The sequence below is a fragment of the Gavialis gangeticus genome, unplaced genomic scaffold (assembly GCF_001723915.1).
Source record: "Gavialis gangeticus isolate Ggan-Ray unplaced genomic scaffold, GavGan_comp1, whole genome shotgun sequence".
Classification (NCBI taxonomy): domain Eukaryota; kingdom Metazoa; phylum Chordata; order Crocodylia; family Gavialidae; genus Gavialis; species Gavialis gangeticus.
In genome coordinates this window covers 16,877,032-16,895,638 of record NW_017729015.1, presented here as the reverse complement: position 1 = coordinate 16,895,638, position 18,607 = coordinate 16,877,032, and the positions used below count along the sequence as shown (strand labels likewise).

Here is an 18,607-nt window from a genome sequence, read left to right as displayed (position 1 = left end):
GAGGCTGTGGAGGAAGAGTGTGGGTGTGTGGGAGGATGGGGGGGCTGTGAGGATACCCCACATGGTTCCCCCCATGACACACAGCCTCTGCCACGACCAGCAGCAACAGATGGTGGGCCTTCAGGGTACTTGTGGCCTGCACAGGCACTGTTGCCTGGTGGTGTGTGGCTCCAGCCAGAGCTGCACATGGCAGCAAGGAGCACAGCCCGGCTAGCCCACCTCCATTGCACAGGGCTCTTCACAGGACATGTGCAACTCCTGGTACTTGTGCACCACCAAGGCAGGGGATAGGGCTCCCTGGCACTTCCAGTGGAGTCCTGGCAGCTGCACGTGACAGGGAAGGCAGCCAGCTCCATCATGTGGGCCTTTCCCTGGTGGTATGCAAATGCCAGGAGCTTTTAATGCACTGTGTAGAGCCCCACTCAATAGAGGCAGGCCAGAGTGGCTGCACACCTTGCTGTCATATGCAGCTCTGGCCAGAGATGAGAGCTGCTGGGTGGCAGTGCCACAAGCACCCTGAGGGCCCCTACCTGCTGCTGCCACCACTGGCAAGGGGTGTGCAGCACAGAAGGGGGACACACCCTGCCCACCCAAGCTCCACTCTCCCACCACACCCTTGGGCACAGGCTCTGCACTCCTGCCAGCCCCATGCTCCCCACACCTGCCCAGCAGCAGCTCTCCCCAGCCCACAGTGCAGCTTCCCCACCCCCACCTCTTCCCTACATGCTACCTGGAGCAAGTGCTGCAGCAGGGAGACAAGGAGGAGCTGCTGGAGACCAAGGAAGCCAAGCAGGTGCCCCAGCAATGGCAGCAGCAGCCACCCTGCCCAGAAGCTGTGCACACTGGCTGGGCCCCTTCTGCTCACCAGATAGGAGCAAGGTATGTGGACTAGGTAGGATACAGTTAGTTGGTGGGCACCCGCGGGCCAGATCTGGCCCACGAACCATATTTTGCCTGCCCCTGGTTTAGAAAGATTGTCCAAAAGAAAGAATTTCCTTGCCTTAATGGAAGAGATACCCAAAAAATACTTAGTGTTTACATATTATTTTAAATTCAATGCAAGTCATCTTCTAAATAGTTTAGATGCAGACCACAATGCTAAGAATTTTTAGCTTGTCAACCACAAGTGAGTAAGCACCCAATAATACATTTTAATTGTACATTATTAAAATAGGTCATGGTAGCACAGAAAAGAGAGTCTGAGAAAAAGATATTCATAAGGATTTACTTTAAACCAGACTATGCAGCATTTAGATCTGCACCCCACCCTGCTTTTTAAAAGTTAAACTAGGCATCAAACTACTTGTTCCCAACCTTCCCTGCTAACCCCAGTAATGTAACACCCCATCCTTCAATAATCTACCAGGTTAGACACAAGCAGGGTGGACTTGATTTAAATCAATTTGATTTAAATCACTGGTCTGGAAGCCTCGATTTGATGATTGATTTCTACAAAAAGTGCATTCTTGTTATTTGATATCCTTTATTCATTTAACTTCTTGAAATGTTGTACTTTTAGAGAAAGGTAAGGGCTTGACTGTGTACAGAAACCTGCAGAGAGACAAGAGGGCTGCTGGGTAGATAATCAGATCTGTTTTCTCTCATCTCCATATATTGCTTAACAAGGATGTTATCTCTGGAGACAAATCCAGTTTGAGAACTAAAACTAAGCATCACAGAGATGCTTAATGGGATCTTATAGACTGAGCACCGAGTCCTGTTGGGTACAGTGGTTTTCTTTAATCTTTAAAAAAAAAAAAATCTATGGAGTAGCCGCCGAGAACCCCATAAGATTGGGCCTCTAATATAGTCCATACCCTCTTGTGACCTAAAAAGATTACATAAATATATTGTCTCAAATAGTATATAATTAGATGTTATAATCCCTATTCCCTGGTGGTCTTTGAGCTTTAACATGTTTAAATTAAAACTATCCTTATATAGGGTTGGGGTTTTTTTAAGCATGTTAACAAAAAAGACCCCATAAAAAATATGGTTAAATAAAAATGGAAAACATCTGATTTAAATAAAAAATCCTATTTTTTTTAATTGTTGATTTTTATCCACCCTGGACACAAGGTATTTCTATGGTTGACAGCCTCAGTGAAAATCCAGTTCAGATGAAGGCTGGCAGAACCTTTTCTACAATGCATCTGAAACACCAATTTGTTCCTTTTTAATATTTAAAGGACACAAGCATCGCTGCTTCTGCAGACACAGCTTGTGCTGGTGTGTGCACTGAATGTTACCTACCTCTCTGCTCTCCCCATGTTTCTCATGTGCCTGTCCCATGATCTAATTCAGGGGCCTTCTGAAACTAGTCCTACGCACTTACCCCTCCCATGCCATCTCCGTGCCAGGATTCTGTATCTTTTCACACCAATCTTGCACCTCCCACCCACTCAGAGCATCTGCAGCTGAATGAGTCTCCCCTTCCCCACCCTTATTTATCCTTTCCATATAAAACTCCATCAGAAGGACAGACTGAGATAACAAAGAGCTATTGTTACTCTGGAAGGTTTTCAATGATGTCAGCCAGTACTTTGATCTATATGTTACTGTAGAGGTGCTTATAACCAGTGGCTCTGCTCACCAGATGGCAGGAGCTACATTCATCCCTTGTGCTTTCACAATTTTCCTCAACATCAATAGTAAGATTCTGCCCACTGATATCAAGAACATGCCTTCAAGTTTTTGAATTATCTGTAGCATTCAAAAGCCATTGTTTTATAGACAGAAAAAAGCAGAAATGTCATCAAGTGGACTGCAAGGCCTCACACACCAAGCCAACAAAAACAAGATTTAGCAGCTTCACACATGTTCATTCCATTACTCAAGAGCTTTAGAGTTCTCTGGTTAAGCAAGTTGTTTGGGTTATTAGTTTATCCCCTGGACAGGTAATTGAGGGTAATATGCCTTTGCACTACATAAAAAGATCTTAAAAGAGCTTCTCCAGTATGAAGGCTCATTTTCTTTCATCTCCACTCAGCTAAGAAACTGGGAGTATGCTGGCACAATGACTTAGTCAGTACGTGGCCTCGTCCAAAGTAGAAAATCATGGCGATTCACGGCATTCCAGATTCCGTCCCCATTGTTCCTGTTCTGCAATCCTCATACCCAAGACCAATACCCTCTGGAGGCACACAAGGCACTGCATCTTTATATTCAAAGTCTGTGGGTCCAGGCTAAGGCTGAAATCCAGCTATCCTTGAACACATTTTAATTCACCTTGAGACAGACAGAAAGCCTGCAGGATAGAACCTATGCGTATGGACAGATATGCATTTGAAATGCTCCAATTTGGAGCACTTCAAAAACTCACCATGTTTAAATGCAGTCTACAGGATTACTTGTTTTGAAAAGGGGTGCCTAAATTTGCCAGGCAGGCCTAACCGACAGGCTGCAAGAAAGCTGTACTTATCGCTTACAAACAACATACATTTCTGTTCATTTTCATTTGAAGCAAAGAAAAAGAGTTAGAGAGAGAGATGGAATGCCCCATATTAGACTCTTCCAGGGAAGACGAATACACACTGACCCTATTTATTGGCATGTCATGTTAAAATATGTAGGTATGATTAAGAATTCTTTATCAAGTTCCCCAGCACTTGTTGATAGGCTCCGTCCTCACCCTGCTGTTACAGAAAGAATGCAGCCAGAGGCCACCCTCTAAAACATGGTGGGTTGAACTCTGGGCAGCCTTCATCCACCTCTCTCATGTAAATATCTTAAACAAGCCCTTCAAGAAGTTGTGTACTGTGTCCTCTGGCTTCGCAGATGAGTGCTTCTATTCAGCTACGTAGACACCCAGATAACATTTTTTATTAAAAGGCAAAAATCAAGACAAGGTGATGTCCGTATGCTGTTTTATTAGAATTCTAATCAAATTGTACTGCCCGAGCTGCTGTACATGATTTCACGTTCATTTCATTTCAGTCTTTGCTACTGTAGAAGCCACCTGGGTGTTTTAAAATATTCCAGTTAGACAATAGAAGCAGACCTCCCTTATCAATAATACATGTAAACATACTAGGAAGCCATGCTGAAAGCACATGAGAAATCAGATACATCACTAGTTCTTCCTAACAGCTCTTACAGAAAAAGCCTTGGTAAATATTTGCATTGGTAACTTAAAAAAAGGCTGCGGGCAGCCCACCAATGAGGTTAATGAAAGACAAAAAAATTCAACTGCTGAAGTTGTTCATTACCAGAGACCACTGGCATACATCCTAAAAGCGCAACCATGCATTATTCCGCAGTTTTGCGCTATGAAATTTGTTTGCCTGTCTACATACCCAGTGCTTGTTTTGCATATATTTTAGCAAAGAGGTGGCAAGCAGGAATTACAACAGGCCCTAGGATAACCAGTCGTTTCAGACAAAATTCAATTATTAGGATTACACTATTAGCTCTGTTACATATATGACAGAGACATGTGCACATTTACCCCAGACAGTTCTATCACCGATCACAAACCAGCAACATGTTTTAAGACCAAAATTTTGGGAACCCAGCCACTAAATAGCATGCTTCTTAAGCTTGATTCTAAGGCTCTAACGTGTAACTCTGTCTTAGTTTAGCCTGTCTGCTGCAATCCTTTCTACCAAGATCACAGTTACCACCCTTCAGCCATTGGCAGCTGACACCGACTTCATGAATGAGAGTTTTTGATTGGTCAAAAGTCTTTCCATTACCACTATATTAAGAGCCTCACTGACTAACACTGCACTGTAGAAACCACAGACCTAAATGCTCACTTTGAAGAGCAATTACCTATGCTCCCTATCCTGTGCAGCCTTTCAGTTTTATGTTTGCTAGTTAATAGCATATAATTTGGTTTTTTTGCTTTTTGTTTTTATTTTTATTTATAGCCCACATCTCCCGACACCCTGCCCCCTGCACCTCTCCATCAAGCACAACGCCTGATGTTAGAACTCCACATTCTGACCACTCGGGATTAGCTAGGAAGTAGGTGCCTGTCCTTAAGAGTACAAGCCGGGGCGGGCAATTATTTCTGGTGGAGGGCCGCTTACCAAGTTTTGGCAAGCCATTGAGGGCCGCATGACAGGTAGTCAGGGGCAGCTAAATATAAAAAATTTGGAAAATTTAAGGGGCTCCATGAGCCAGATAGAATGGCCTGGCAGGCCGCATCCAGCCCACATTTTGCCCACCCCTGGTACAAGCCATTTAGCAGGATGGTTAAGTGAAAACTATTTTCAACAGTTTCTCTTCCAAGCAATAACCAAAAGGATATGGTTCCCAGGAAAACTGATGCACTTACCCTGTGGAACAGGCTGCAGAGCCAAGGTAAAAGATTTTTTTTGATCCATTCACCAGCACAAGGAGGGAGGAAAGGAATCTCTCTCCCTTTCCACAAACAGAGCATTGCACTTCCCACATACAACTATATAACATATAGTTGTCATGCAATGAACACATTGTATTAGAGAAAAGAAAAGAGAAATAAATAGTAAGTTACCACAAATGTTTCAGCATCCTCCCAGATACACAGCAGCTGCACAGAAAATAAACATGCTTTTCATACACGCCCTTCTGTGACTTCGTTACCGTTTCTTATGTATGTAATGTCCTCAAATTTCTCCACAAAACCACACCTTTCTTTCTCAAATCCCTCAAGAACTCTGTCCTGATCTCCATTAAAAAGCCAGATAATCAACTAATAATCAACTTCAGGGTAGATTAATATAATTAACATGCCAACACAGCAGAAAGTGCATGTGCACTTCTGAAGAGCTTGGGACAAGATAAAGAAAAACCCCACCCACTGACCTGTGACTAGGATGAAGTTTTTCCTGCAGGATTTGGTTCTATTTTTGCGTGTTTTTATCTAAGGCACCCAGGCTAGCAGATGAGTACAAGCAGTATGTCAGATATGTATGGACATTTTTGTCACGACACTCATCTTCAATTACAGGTTCCTTGAATAGTCTCCAACGGCTTCTATCCCAAGAGCACTGACTGTCAACGGGATTTGTGCTCCCAGATCACTTGGGCAATTCTGAAAAATCTATTCTATGTTGAGTTCAGTCTGTCCCAGTCAACAGGTCCCAAATCCTCTCCTGAGCATTACCACAAATCAACATTATGGACAACTGTACCTAATACTGTATGTAGAAATAATCTACATTTTAAACAATTTCATATATAGTAAAAGCTTTGTTATCCAGCACCCATGGGGAATGGGGGGTGCCGGATAACAAAATATGCCAGTTAACTGAGAGGCCCAAACAGGCGTCTTTGCCTGTTTGGGCTGCTGCTTCTCCCACTGTGTTGCTGCCCCTCCTGCAGCATCGCCAACCCTCCCATGGGCCCCGAGGGACACGGAGGGGGGCCCCATGCAGCCTATGCCCCGGGCCGTGGGGGCTTGGTAGCGCAGGCTGTTTTGGCTCAGGCCGTGGGGGCTTGGAGAAACTGGGATTGCCATAGTGGGCACTTCGGGTTTCACTTTACCTTACAGGCCAGCACGTCGGTTAATGGAACATGCCAGCTTATACAGTGGTTAACAGAGTTTTGCTGTACTTATACATATAAATGAATAAATATATATTATAAAAATGTAAGCATAAAGAGCACATGCGGACAAAATATGGCCCATTGACCATATCCAGCCTGCCCCTACCAGAAGCCTGAGGAGGATGAACGCGGGGAGTGGAGGAGTCTGCATTGCATAGCCCAGCCCGGCCCCAGCTGCAGCTCAATGGAGGTGCAGGGTGAAGGTCTCCCTCCTCAGGCTCCCAGAGGCAGCTGGTACGCCAGATAGAATTGACTCCCATCATCCTAGCTGCTCCTCCTTCTGCCCCGCCCCCCGCCAAATAGGTCACCAAAATTCATTAATAGTTTCATAGTGTCTAGGGTCGGAAGGGACCCGAGCAGATCATCTAGTCCAACCCCCTGCCATGGCAGGAAAGAGTACTGGGGTCAAATGACCCCAGCAAGGTGTTCATCTAACCTCCTCGTAAAAACCCCCAGGGTAGGAGCCTGCACCACCTCTCTTGGAAGTTGGTTCCAGACCCTAGCCACCCTGACCGTGAAATAGCGCCTCCTGATTAAGTGGCCCTCCAGCACAAGTAATTGCCCACCCTGATACAGAACCTTTGCTTCTAGGATTTAAAACATTTTGACAAGACAGACACACAAATCAGCAATCATCTGCTGCAAAAGTTTCTCTGAAGTCTGCTACCAGCTTCGCCTCCACAGAACTGCATTATCTTCCACACTGTAGAGCAGCAGTTCCCAAGTTGTGGTACACATACCACCAGTGGTACACATTAAACAGGTTTATTATAATTACTTTATACAACAAAAAAATTTGCTGATGGTACTTAAGGTTCAACTGAAAAAATTTGCTGGTGGTACCTTTTAAGGTTGTATCACTTTAAATTGGTGGTGTACAACCTGTCAGTTTGGGAACCGCCATTGTAAAGGATTGGAATGCTCTTGTACTAAATCAATGGGCCAGGAAACGTACAAGAGGATGCTACAAAATGCACTTCTTTTTCTGAACTATAGCTGGGGGAGACCAAGGACACATTCTGCCTGAAGGCTTGAGCCAATCTCTCCCCCAACTATGCAGCTGGTTCAATAAGAGATCCTACAAAACACCCTTGCCTCTCAAAAAACAGAGGGGACAAATCTGTCATGTTGAGTGGACCAACTAACAAATAAAACTGCTGCAAAAGACAAAGATTCAACACCAATTTTCCGATCACAACTCTGCCACCTGGGCTAGTACAATCAATTCCCAAAACACTGCCTGAAGAGCTTTAACTCCTCTCCCACTGCAACGTATGGACACCTGCTTTGAAAGGTTTGAAACCAGAGCGGGACTCTCTAAAGTATTTTTCTTTAATGAGTCTGACCCGTGTTTAACGTGGAGGAAAAAAAAGACGCGCACAGTATTTATTTCTCACTGCTGAAGGAAGAAAGACGCCGCATCGGCAAGCAGCTGCGGGGGACCCAAAATATTGCATCATACAAATGCAGAAACACTCGGGAGCCAGATGGCACCAACAGGATGCGATCAAGGGAAACACAACACATCACCACATGCTTCCTTCCTCGTCTATCGGATGAGCCGGGCGTTTAACACAACCGGGGAGCTAGCGGGAGGTAGTTTTCTCTCTCGTTTTGGTCCGACCCGGGGTCCATTTGATACACAGAAGTTGTCTCTCTCTTTCCGTTTCTGTAGACGGAGCCTGCTTTTTGCTTACTGCATCCCCAAAGCACTGGCCGCTCTCTCGTTTCCTGGACAGCAAACACCCTTTAAACCAAACACCCTTTAAATACATCCCCCCGACAGCGTAGGGAGACCCTAAGGCGCTGCACCACCCTGGAAGGGTGGGACATTCCCTGATTGCGGCCCTTTGCTCCAACCCAGAGGACGGCGACTTGCCTTGGAGGGGGGGGTGCCCGGGGCATGGTCCCTCCCGCAGTAGAAGAGAAACCCCCAACAAACTCGAGGGGAGGGAGGATCCAGGCACGGCCCACGCTCGCGGAAGGGCCACCGAGGTAAAAACGAGGTGGATGCAAGTGGCTACCCGCCCCACCACCTACCTTGACGAAGAGCTCGATGAGCGGCTCCTTATCGCCGTCCTCCAGCCCGTTTACCGGCACCGACAACGCCATGCCGCCCCGCTCTGCTCCCGCGCCCGCCCGGCCACCGACTGCGGACGGCGCCGCCAGCCGCGGGCGGGACGCTCCCCTAGGCGGGGCCTGAGGGCGGCGCCTTTTATAGGGGAGGCGGGGCCGCGCCTTGTATGGGAGGGGCGGGGCCAGACAGGCGGTTTAGGGGGCGGGGCCCGAGTAACGGACTCGAGGGGTCGTTCCCCCTCCCCTCCGCTTCTGGACGGTTCTGTGTGCCTCAGGCTCCCCTCAGAGCAGAGCGGAGCAGCCCCGCCCCGGCCTCGCGTGTCCGCGCTGGGCCAAGAGGGGCAGGAAACGCACCCCCCTCCTCCCGCACCACTCGGGAGGGTCCTCCCCTGTGCCACTGCCCGCTCAGCCAGGGGCCCACAAAGGACCCTTTGCCTCAGGGCAGGGAAATACAGCTGCTGGCAGGCGGGGATTGATTTTAGAGTCAGGGTGGAGCTTTTCTCCTGCAGAGGCGTTAGGTAACCAGACATTACAAAAAACACCCCCCAAAAACCCAAACAGCCTGCCTTTTTTTTTCTTTCTCCTTCCCGTTGCTTTATAAGGGCTGCAGTCACTGAAATAGCCGGTGTGGGCGCAGGCGGCAAGGCACTGTCCGCGGGCAGCGGAGCAGGCAGGCTGCCTGCAAACAGAGCGGCTTTTATGACTCCAAAAAGACGCCTGAGTCTTAGATGTAGTCGCCGAACTCCTCCTTTTCCCGAGGCCGTTTCGAGAGGGATTCAGGAAAGTCCCGTAAACCAGGCTGGAGCAGAGATACTACCTCAATCGATTTCAGGGGTGCCCCTTTCTTTATTGGCACAGCACAAAATACATCACAAGAGTGATTCGTGACGCTAAAACAGCACAGGATGGTGTTGTAGATAAGATTAATCCGAACGGAAAGCTGATACCATCAGATGATAGCTGGAGAGCCGCTGTGAACAGAAAGGATGAATGAATGCATCAACCGTGCAGAAATGCCGCCCGAACGGGTGGTCCCAGCCCAGATGCAAGAACTGCATGCGTCAAATATGTCCTGCAAGTGAAAGGGAGCGCAGAGCGAGTCTTTGCTATCCCAAGGGGCCTCGTCCATAGCAAAGGAATGCGTTATTTTCCATGAGAGCAGAAAAAGTCTCCCAACTACCACACTATAGTCAAAGTCGAGCTCTTGTAAGAGCTGCCTGGTGCTACCTACTTTCCTGAACAAGGAGGACAGAGGTTCATCCATGAAGTCTGGGCCCATAGCACATTGCACCCGTGTTTCCAGTGGTTGAAACAAACTCTTACCTCTGCCAAGTCCATTTTTATTCATCACCACTGAATTTCTTCTCTGTTAAGGGGGGGGAGGGGTAATTGGCTTGCAGGGGAGTTAATGAGCAGTTTATTTCTGTCCAGCTGCATTAGCCTAGCCTAATTTCTAGCATACCTTTAAACCAGGGGTAGGCAAAATGTGGCCATTTTGTCCAGCCTGCAGGGCCCCTAAAATTTATAAAATTAATATTTATCTGCCCCTGGGCTGCCTGTCACGTGGCCCTCAATGGCTTGCCAAAACTCAGTAAGCAGCCCTCCGCCCAAAATCATTGCCCCACCCCTGCTTTAAACATGTTCAGTTGTAGGCTTTTGCTCCATCTCTTTCTGAACCCTTTGTCCTTTCCTGTACAAGGAAGCCACCTTCTTTAATGAGGTTCATAATTTTTTTTAAATCATGAAAGTTTGGGGCATTTCCTCTTTCTGTATTTGGTGGATGTCCCATGTTCAAAGGTTTCATGCTAAAAATAATGCCTAAAATGTACCTGCCAAATGCATGGCAAAAATATATAACTAATCCTCATGACCATCTATGGGGAAGGAAGTATGCAAATTCTGCAATGACAAGAAATGAGTCAGAAAAGTGAAGTGATTTATTCACAGTGTAAGAGGGAATTGGTGCCCGAGCCAAAGAATCAGAGCACAGGAATTCCTGGCTGTTATTTGCAGGCTCAGACTACCAGGCCATTCACGTTCCCATTATACTGCCGCTTGATTTCCATTCTACAGAGCAGTAAGTGCAATGTTCCATAGCTTCACTTTTCTCCATCTTCATATTTATTTGAATCTGAAAAGCAGCTGGAAATTAAAGGAATGCAACCCCCAGCTCCAGCCCCCTCCATGCACTCAGACAATGGAATTTAATTCCATATTGAACCCAAACATTCAAAAAAAAAAATCAGTATCTATAGCCAGTTTTCAGAGGTACTTTAGTGAGTTACTCACCCAAGTCTACTTGAAATTCACTGGAGTATGGGTTTCTAACTCCCTCCAGCTCTTTTGAAAACCTCAGCCCTTTTGAGAAAATTGAGGAAAGATTTAAAAAAAAAAAAAGTTTTCACAATCCATTGCACTTAATACTGAATCATACACCCTCTCACAGTTTAAACATAGGCGCATTCTTCAACTCAGACTTGGTCTGAGCTTAACACATCCCCTTCAAGCTGCAGAAATCCCTTGAGAACTCTCCAAAAAAGAGCACTTTCAGAGTAAGTATTGTTCCCTGCGGACAGGTCCCCCTACACCCTGCTGCAATGGTTTCCTCTTTGTAATTTAAACTATTGCCCTCCCAGCGTGAAATCCCAAAATCTCCAGTATTCCTGGTACCCCACCTAGACACATTTGCTAAACTGAAAGCATTTTGGCTACATCCATCATCTAACGCCATACAACGAGCTTGCTTGTGATTATTTTATTACCTCATCTTCAGAAGTGTTTACTTATTAAATCAGGGGATGTTAAAATATTAGATTTATGGGCAGTGCAAGTGGAAACTTCTGTTTCTGACAAATCAGTACCAGTTGGTTACCACTCACAATCAGCTATCCCTAGACAGCTCATTTTCATCTGGGGCAAGTGCCGGATCGTAGCATTACCTGTAGGCTCCTGGGGCCTGATCTAGCACGGTACTGAAGTTAGAGCTGGGGACACTCAGCATTTATCAAGATTGGACCCTTAATTAATACTGCACACTGCTGCTGAAGATCCATAGTCAGATTTTCAGATGATGTAAAATGACAAGGCCGTGCTAATGCTGATGGATCAATACTGATTTACACCACTGAGGATATGGCCTGTTATATTTAACATGCACTAAAACTGACTTCCTTTCATAGCTTTTGCAACCAAATGCAGTTGCACAACCCACAGAGCTAGAGGGACAAATGTTACTAGACAATTTAAAATCAGCAACTTTTAGTTGCAGTCATTTCAGTTTAAGAGTCTAAACGATAATTTACCACTCCTGTTTCCATGTAACGCCACGTTCTTTCCTGGTGCCTGGCACGTGGGACCCACCCTGGGGAAGTAATTACTGCATCTGGTGGTTAAACGCTTAGACGCAGCATCCCAGCCTGGGATCACAGAGGGAGACAAAGCACGCATTGTCTGCAAGCTCTCCTATGCTGTGCTAGGTCCCTATGTTAAGGTACAGCAAGGGGGCACATTTGCAGGAATACTGACATGGGCCATGGTTTTCACACTGCTTCTCTGTGCAGATGAAATGCTGCAAAAACCAATCTAGCCCTCAAAATGTTTTTGGCTTGGTCAGTCACTGGGAGGTGGTGCTTTAAGAAGGCGGGAAGGGGTGGAGGAAATGATTTAGAGCTCTATAAAACAGCCTCATCAAGTGTCCCCTTGTTGCAGAGGGAAGAAAAGTCAAACCTTCCCCACATTCTCTCCAGCACAAAAAACAAATCATTCACAGCTCTGGCTAAAGGCATCTAGGATCAAAACACCAGTGTAAGGTCTTTAAAATCTTGTAAGACATGTCACTACACTGAGAAGCCACCAATGCATATCAACAAGCAAGCACTTTCAGCTCCAAAAACGAAATCTATTGATATATTTATTTAATTGCTATTTCTTAGAACTAGAATAGCATTCCCCTTGCCTTTCCAAATAAATTAGTTTAGGAATTTCCGGTGAAAGGCTTTGCTATTTATCCATACGCTGATTAGGTGTAAACCAAATCAAACATGTGAGGTTGACTCAGAGTCGAGTCAGTCACTTTGTACTGGAGGTACAACAATCAAACACTGTTCATAACAGTGTTCCTCTTATTTTTCTACCCTTTTTGGCCTCTGAAACCACATGAAATATCTAAGAGTTGCTGTTAGGCTGGCAACTTCTCTAATGAACTCTTTATATAATGTCTAAGTAGCTCTCAGCTGAGTTTCAACACTATGCTCCAGTTTCTGTCTTAGTTTAAATTGAAGAGACATTGTTTGATGTTGCCTTTTAATGGTCTACGAGTTCTTAAGAGACCTTTGGGGCTGATCTTGGGGAGAACAGGAATACACAGGCTAACATCAATGTACTTGTACTCCGCTCTATTGTATGTGACCAGAATATGAAAATACAGTCTCACTTGCCATCTTTCATCAGCCTCCTTGTAACAGCATCTGCAGAGGATCAATTCAATTAAAGTAATGGCATTGAACCGATATATTTTCTCTCCAGGATGTTAGCTAACACTGAAGTGAAAAAACTTTAACCCATGCCTGCTTGATGCAGAACTGTGTAGCTCTGTCACAGGTTCTTGATAAGCCAGCCAGATTCATTACAGGTCTGAAATTACAAGTGTCAGTCAATGCTACGTCACTTGCTGAATTTATCGCTGATGTGTGGTCTACTCTAATGCAAAGCTTCAAGAATAGCCAAACATGCACAGTGCAGGAATAGGGCTTATCCTGGTAGGTGCAGCCCCATAGGAGGCAGCGGCTTTGCATCTCTGTAACTAAGAACGTGAAAAGCTCACAGGCCCAAAACTTCAGCTGTCGGTGAAGCACTTTGTAGTTCCTCAGTCCCAGGCTCCCCTGCACTAGTCTGCCTCGGAGAGACTTCTGCTTATGGTGCTGTGAGTATATTGCAGCAGCTGGGCATCCATGGAGCAAGAAGAGTTAACTGTGTATAAAAGTAACATGTAAACAAAACGTATTAATTGAGTTTAATTAGTCTTCCCTTCAGATGACAGATAAAGCAGTTAAATGGTTTGCCCAAGGCCACCTGGAAAGCTTCAGAGTATGATCTCACTGATGCACATATGAATGGGATCAGAATCTGGCCTTTTAAAACTCGTAGGACTAAATCATCCTTCTCCTCACAAATAGTCTTTCCTTCAACTCTTATTTACTTTTCCTCTGAGTACACTTAACGTGCAAGTAGATTAATTTTTGTCTACATACAGATCTTCTCATTCCTAATCCCTCTGACCTCACACACTATGTTTGAACCGTTATGGGTACATACGAGTTTGATGCAGTCCAGGTAATAATGTGTGGCTTGTTACTACTTGCATTATGACGACACCTCCAGTTCAGATGGGGGCTCCGTTAGCTAGGCACTGTCTCTCACACAACGAATCAGTCCCTGATCCAGAATTTATAGTCTAAGTAGACAGGAAGGAAGAAGTGGGGGGTGGGCAGAAGGAAGAATGATCATCTCCATTTTATAAATGGGGAACCGAGGCAGAGAGACAGACCTCGATTCAAAGACCATGGACCAACATACATATCTACACAGAACCAACAATTACCCTAAATGACCGAGCAAGCTGTAAGATACAGCCAAGCCCTCCAATACCACCAAATTTGCACTGAGGAGAATACCTGCAATTGTCGCCTCACAAATCTCAAAAGGGCTCTCTCCCAACAAAGACACTCCTCTAGAGAGATAGATCATACCTTTTGAAAGAGCCACCTGGTTGCTGCTGTACAGAAAGAAAACCCCATGAATCGCACACCATTAGTTACAACATACCACCCTTCCCGGGAACCCATATGGAAAATCCTCAAACAATTGCAACCCATACTAAAGACGACTTAATTCTTAAAAAGTTCTTCCCAGAACCACCCATCGTAGCCTTTAAACAAGCACCGAACCTTGCCAACCTCATCACCAGAAGCAAACTTCCTTTGGCCCAAAGCGTACTGAATGGATCCAGACCATGCTGGGACAAGAAACATAAAACCTGCCAACACATCACCAACACTACCACAATAACTACACCCCACAACAGATCCATCACTGTTCCTGGATCTTGCACCTGCATCTCCAGAAATGTTACACATCTCATCCAGTGCACTAAATGTCCTGATGGAAAACACGTAGGAGAAACCAAACAAGAACCGTGTACCAGAATGAACGCACGCTGGAAATCTATCAAAGACAAAAATACCCGACGACCTGTGGGCGCACATTTCTCAAGATAACCACTCTCTCGTCTCTCAGTTCTAATCCTCCAAAGGAATTCACAAAACACCTTTTGTAGACGAGCCTACAAACCTCACTTCATAAAATCTACCAGATGCAAAAAATCATGGACTAAATGTAGACATTGGATTGATGGTACATTATAATCTCCCTGCCATCTGATAACCCCAGGAAACGGAGTGTCTGCATTTTACCAGCCACATTCCATCACCAATTCAAATCCCCCCCACCACCTGTCTCACACCTATGGTCTCACAGGGCCTCTGAGCCTCACTGCTACGCATTTGCATTTTCATGGCCCTGCATTTTGCATACTGGCTCCTATTCCACCCAGGAGAGCGCACACAGCAACAACACACTCTCCCTGTACCTGAAGAAGGGTGTTTGTACTGGAAGGCTTGCAAAGAACAATTTTTCCAACTATTTAATAGATCTAATAAAAGATATCACATCTACCCAAATAACCTTGTCTGCCTTGACTCTAAAAGAGGCGTTCCTATTCAGCACAGCACTGAAGTCTGTAAGCACATGCTTTCCTGAATCAGGGCTTAAGTGACCTCCCTGAGATCATCAAGAAAGCCGGTAGCAGAGCCGGGCATTGAATTTAGATCTCCTGAGTAACAGCTCAGTTTCTTATTCACAAAATCACCTTTGTGTCAATGAATGAAATTAGGTCAATTTAATCTCATTGAGATTAGGTCAGTTTAAATGAACTTGCAAGTGGGAAGTCACTGGAGTAAATGCTCTGGTTTCTTAAATAGAAAACATGACAAGTCTAGGCCAGCCAGCAATCCCCTTTCTTTTCCCTATGCAGCATTTTATGGCCATTTCTTTAAGACACAAAACCTCAGAAAAAGGGCAGCATAAATCCCTCAATAGATTAGAGAGATACCTGAAGCAATACAGGACTAGAAATCTCTCTCTCAATGCATTTGACCCTCAAGGCCTAGTGATTAATTGAGTATAGACATTATTATTTCACTATCTTTTTATCAGTGACAGAAGGGTTACTGTTGTACAGCAAAGAACGATCTTACAAAGCTGCAAGACACAGACATACCTGGCAGCATGGTGGTATCATTGCATCTGGACTACAGGGCAAACTGTCCCCCAAAGAGTGAGGGATTTCATTAGCTCAGCAATTACGGATGTCACTGCTTTGATAAGGATTCCTGACTGCAGCTGTTCTTCCCAGGAGGCTGTGTGCTTACTCGCATCCGGATGTTGATGTTCAGCACTGACAGCTGTGATAAAATAGAAAAGTTGATCAGTTAAACACAGTTATCATATCTGTTCTTTGTACAACTGTAGGCACTCTGGGGCAGGGAGCCACTTTTTATGATATGCACATATACAGTCTAGTACAAAGGACCTTGGTCCTTGAAGGGCACATTCAGGGCATTTCTACACCTCCTCAGGCTCTTGTTAAAGCACTAAAGAAGCTGCATTATATTCATTTCTGGAGGTCCCAGACAGAGCATGCCCCCATACTGCAGGTTTCCCTACCTCTTAGTTTCTACAAATAAGATGGCCTCTTCCATCAGAGGGCTTCAGGTGTTTCAGGCTGGGAGGAGAAGGCCTCAAAGTGCTGGAAAAAGGGGAAGTAAAATGCATAGGATTTGGGCTGGGTTCACTGGACAAGCCAGATCTGACCTCCTGGAGCGCACCCCTGCCCAAATATCCAGCTCTCAGTCCTGTGGACCTTAATAAGGATCCATGCACAAGAAGCCGCCATTCACTGTGTGCCAGGTAATAAAAGAAAGAAGCTGATACTGGCTGGCAATTAGAAGGAGAGGAAGCTCTTTGTTCCAAAGGAGACAAGGGGATTAATTACAGCCTCTGCTGCTGCCAGCCTGCTTAAAGACCGAAGAGGCAGTCCCCTTTCCAGTTGCTATTCCAGCCTGAGACCTAACTGGAATTGCAGCTTCTCTTAATACCTTCACTGTCACTGCTGCTCCTTCTTTCATAGCGTGATCATATATTCTGACCTACCTTCTGCATCAGCTTCATAGGTAAACTAGCAGGTATTGAAAGGGTCAAGAGCAGTGAGCCTTGGGGCACACATCCCAGCACACCTGCTACTGCCTGGGGATCTTTAACAGCAGAAGCTGCAGTTGCAGACTGGAGCAGCTTTACCAGGAGGCCTGAAGGAAGTCTCATATCTATAAGGCTTCCTGCCTTTTAGGCAAGCACAGCTGGCATGAGACTCGGGGTCAGGGAAGTGTTTGGGAGCATAATCAGGAAAGGCTCCTGAAAGAAAAGAGCACATCCTCTTCCTTCCCAGCTGGGGAAGCTTGGAAACCCTCTGCTGGTTAGTTCCCGGTGTTATGAGTTCCTTCGCTCTCCGGGGGCAATCTCTGTTGACAGAGGAAGCCATAAGGGGGCCCACAGTGCAGTGTAGGTAGGACTTTATTGTCCTGCCCTGTCTGAAGAACCTGCTCACGTAGATCCATAGGTCCCCAGCTCGTGGACTAGATCCTTCCCCGTCTGGAGAACCTAGAAACGAGCTGGACTTCCTGACTAGTCCCAACCCCTACCCACTACCTGGTACCTGCTACATACCTTTCTGAAATTTCAGACTGAATTGCTGGGAAGGAGCAGGATTTTCCACAGCCCTTCAGCTTTGCCAGGGTAGGGAGGACAAGCAGGGAGAGTGGATTTCAAGCTAGTGAGACAAAATGTAGAGTTCAGGATTAAAAACTGGAACAGGCTAATGTGTCATAAAATGGCTCTCTAACTTTGGCCTGCTAAGTGACTCTGGAAACAACTCAGCTCCTCTAACAGTTACTCACAAGTGGACAGGATGATGCTGTTCACCACAACCAGGTCTGAAGTTAAATGTGTTTAGTACAAAGCATTAAGTGAACACTCCCTGAGCTGAACTAATGCTGTACCTCTGACTAAAGAACAGTGACACACACACATGGGTTTTATTTCCTGCCCTCTGAGTCACTATCGAAGGGATCCCATGCCAATCCATGTCTCTTGGAGCTTGAGAAAGCAAGAAGCCTAGCTTTGTGGTCAGAGCAGGGGTTTGGAAACCAATGCTCCAAAGCTGGCTTTGACAGAGTCTTTGTGATAATAGTATATCTATATTATGAAAGCATCCAGAGATTGCACAGCTCTAGGCATGGAAGAGAAAGGCCTCAAAAGAGTTTAACTCCAAACAAACACAACAGGGCCTGGAGAGAAGAAACCCATGTTCCCTGCCAAAGGTCACACAGTAAATCTGTGGCAGGAGTGAGATTTGAACCCAGAGCTCCTAAGACCCAGCCTATTGTGTACACATCTTCCTCATCTTACTTCTCTGACTCAGTTCTTACACCGATGAAGTATTCAAGTCAGCCGGTCCGGATGATCTCCACCCTAGAGTTCTAAAGGAACTGGCCGAGGTCATTGCAGGACCCCTGGCACGGCTTTACGAGCTCTTGTGGTGCACTGGAGAGGTGCCGGAGGACTGGAAGAGGGCCAATGTGGTTCCAATCTTCAAAAAAGGGAGGAAGAAGGACCCGGGAAACTATAGGCCAGTTAGTCTTACCTCGATCCTAGGCAAGCTGTTTGAGAAAATAATTCTGGCACACATCCAGGAGGGGACAGCAGGGGACTGCATGCTTAGGGGCAGTCAGCACAGGTTCATCAGTGGCAGGTCCTGTCAGACCAACCTGGTGGCTTCTTATGATCAGATCACCAGATCATTAGATGCAGGGGTAGCAGTGGACAT

General features: G+C 45.8%; 1 protein-coding gene across 2 annotated transcripts in view; it reads right to left on the bottom strand.

Moving 5' to 3' along the window:
- The window catches only part of CLIC4 (chloride intracellular channel 4), an 83,407-nt gene extending 67,425 nt beyond the window's left edge, over positions 1-15,982 (bottom strand). The window contains exon 1 of one of the 2 annotated variants that reach the window (XM_019512438.1): positions 15,947-15,982. In XM_019512438.1, coding sequence (XP_019367983.1) covers positions 15,947-15,967 — 21 coding nt within the window. In that variant the 5' untranslated portion in view covers positions 15,968-15,982. Of the gene's footprint in view, positions 1-8,574; positions 8,704-15,946 lie in introns of those variants that run through there. The other variant, XM_019512437.1, reaches the window with a different exon arrangement.
- Between the last annotated feature and the right edge of the window lie 2,625 nt (positions 15,983-18,607).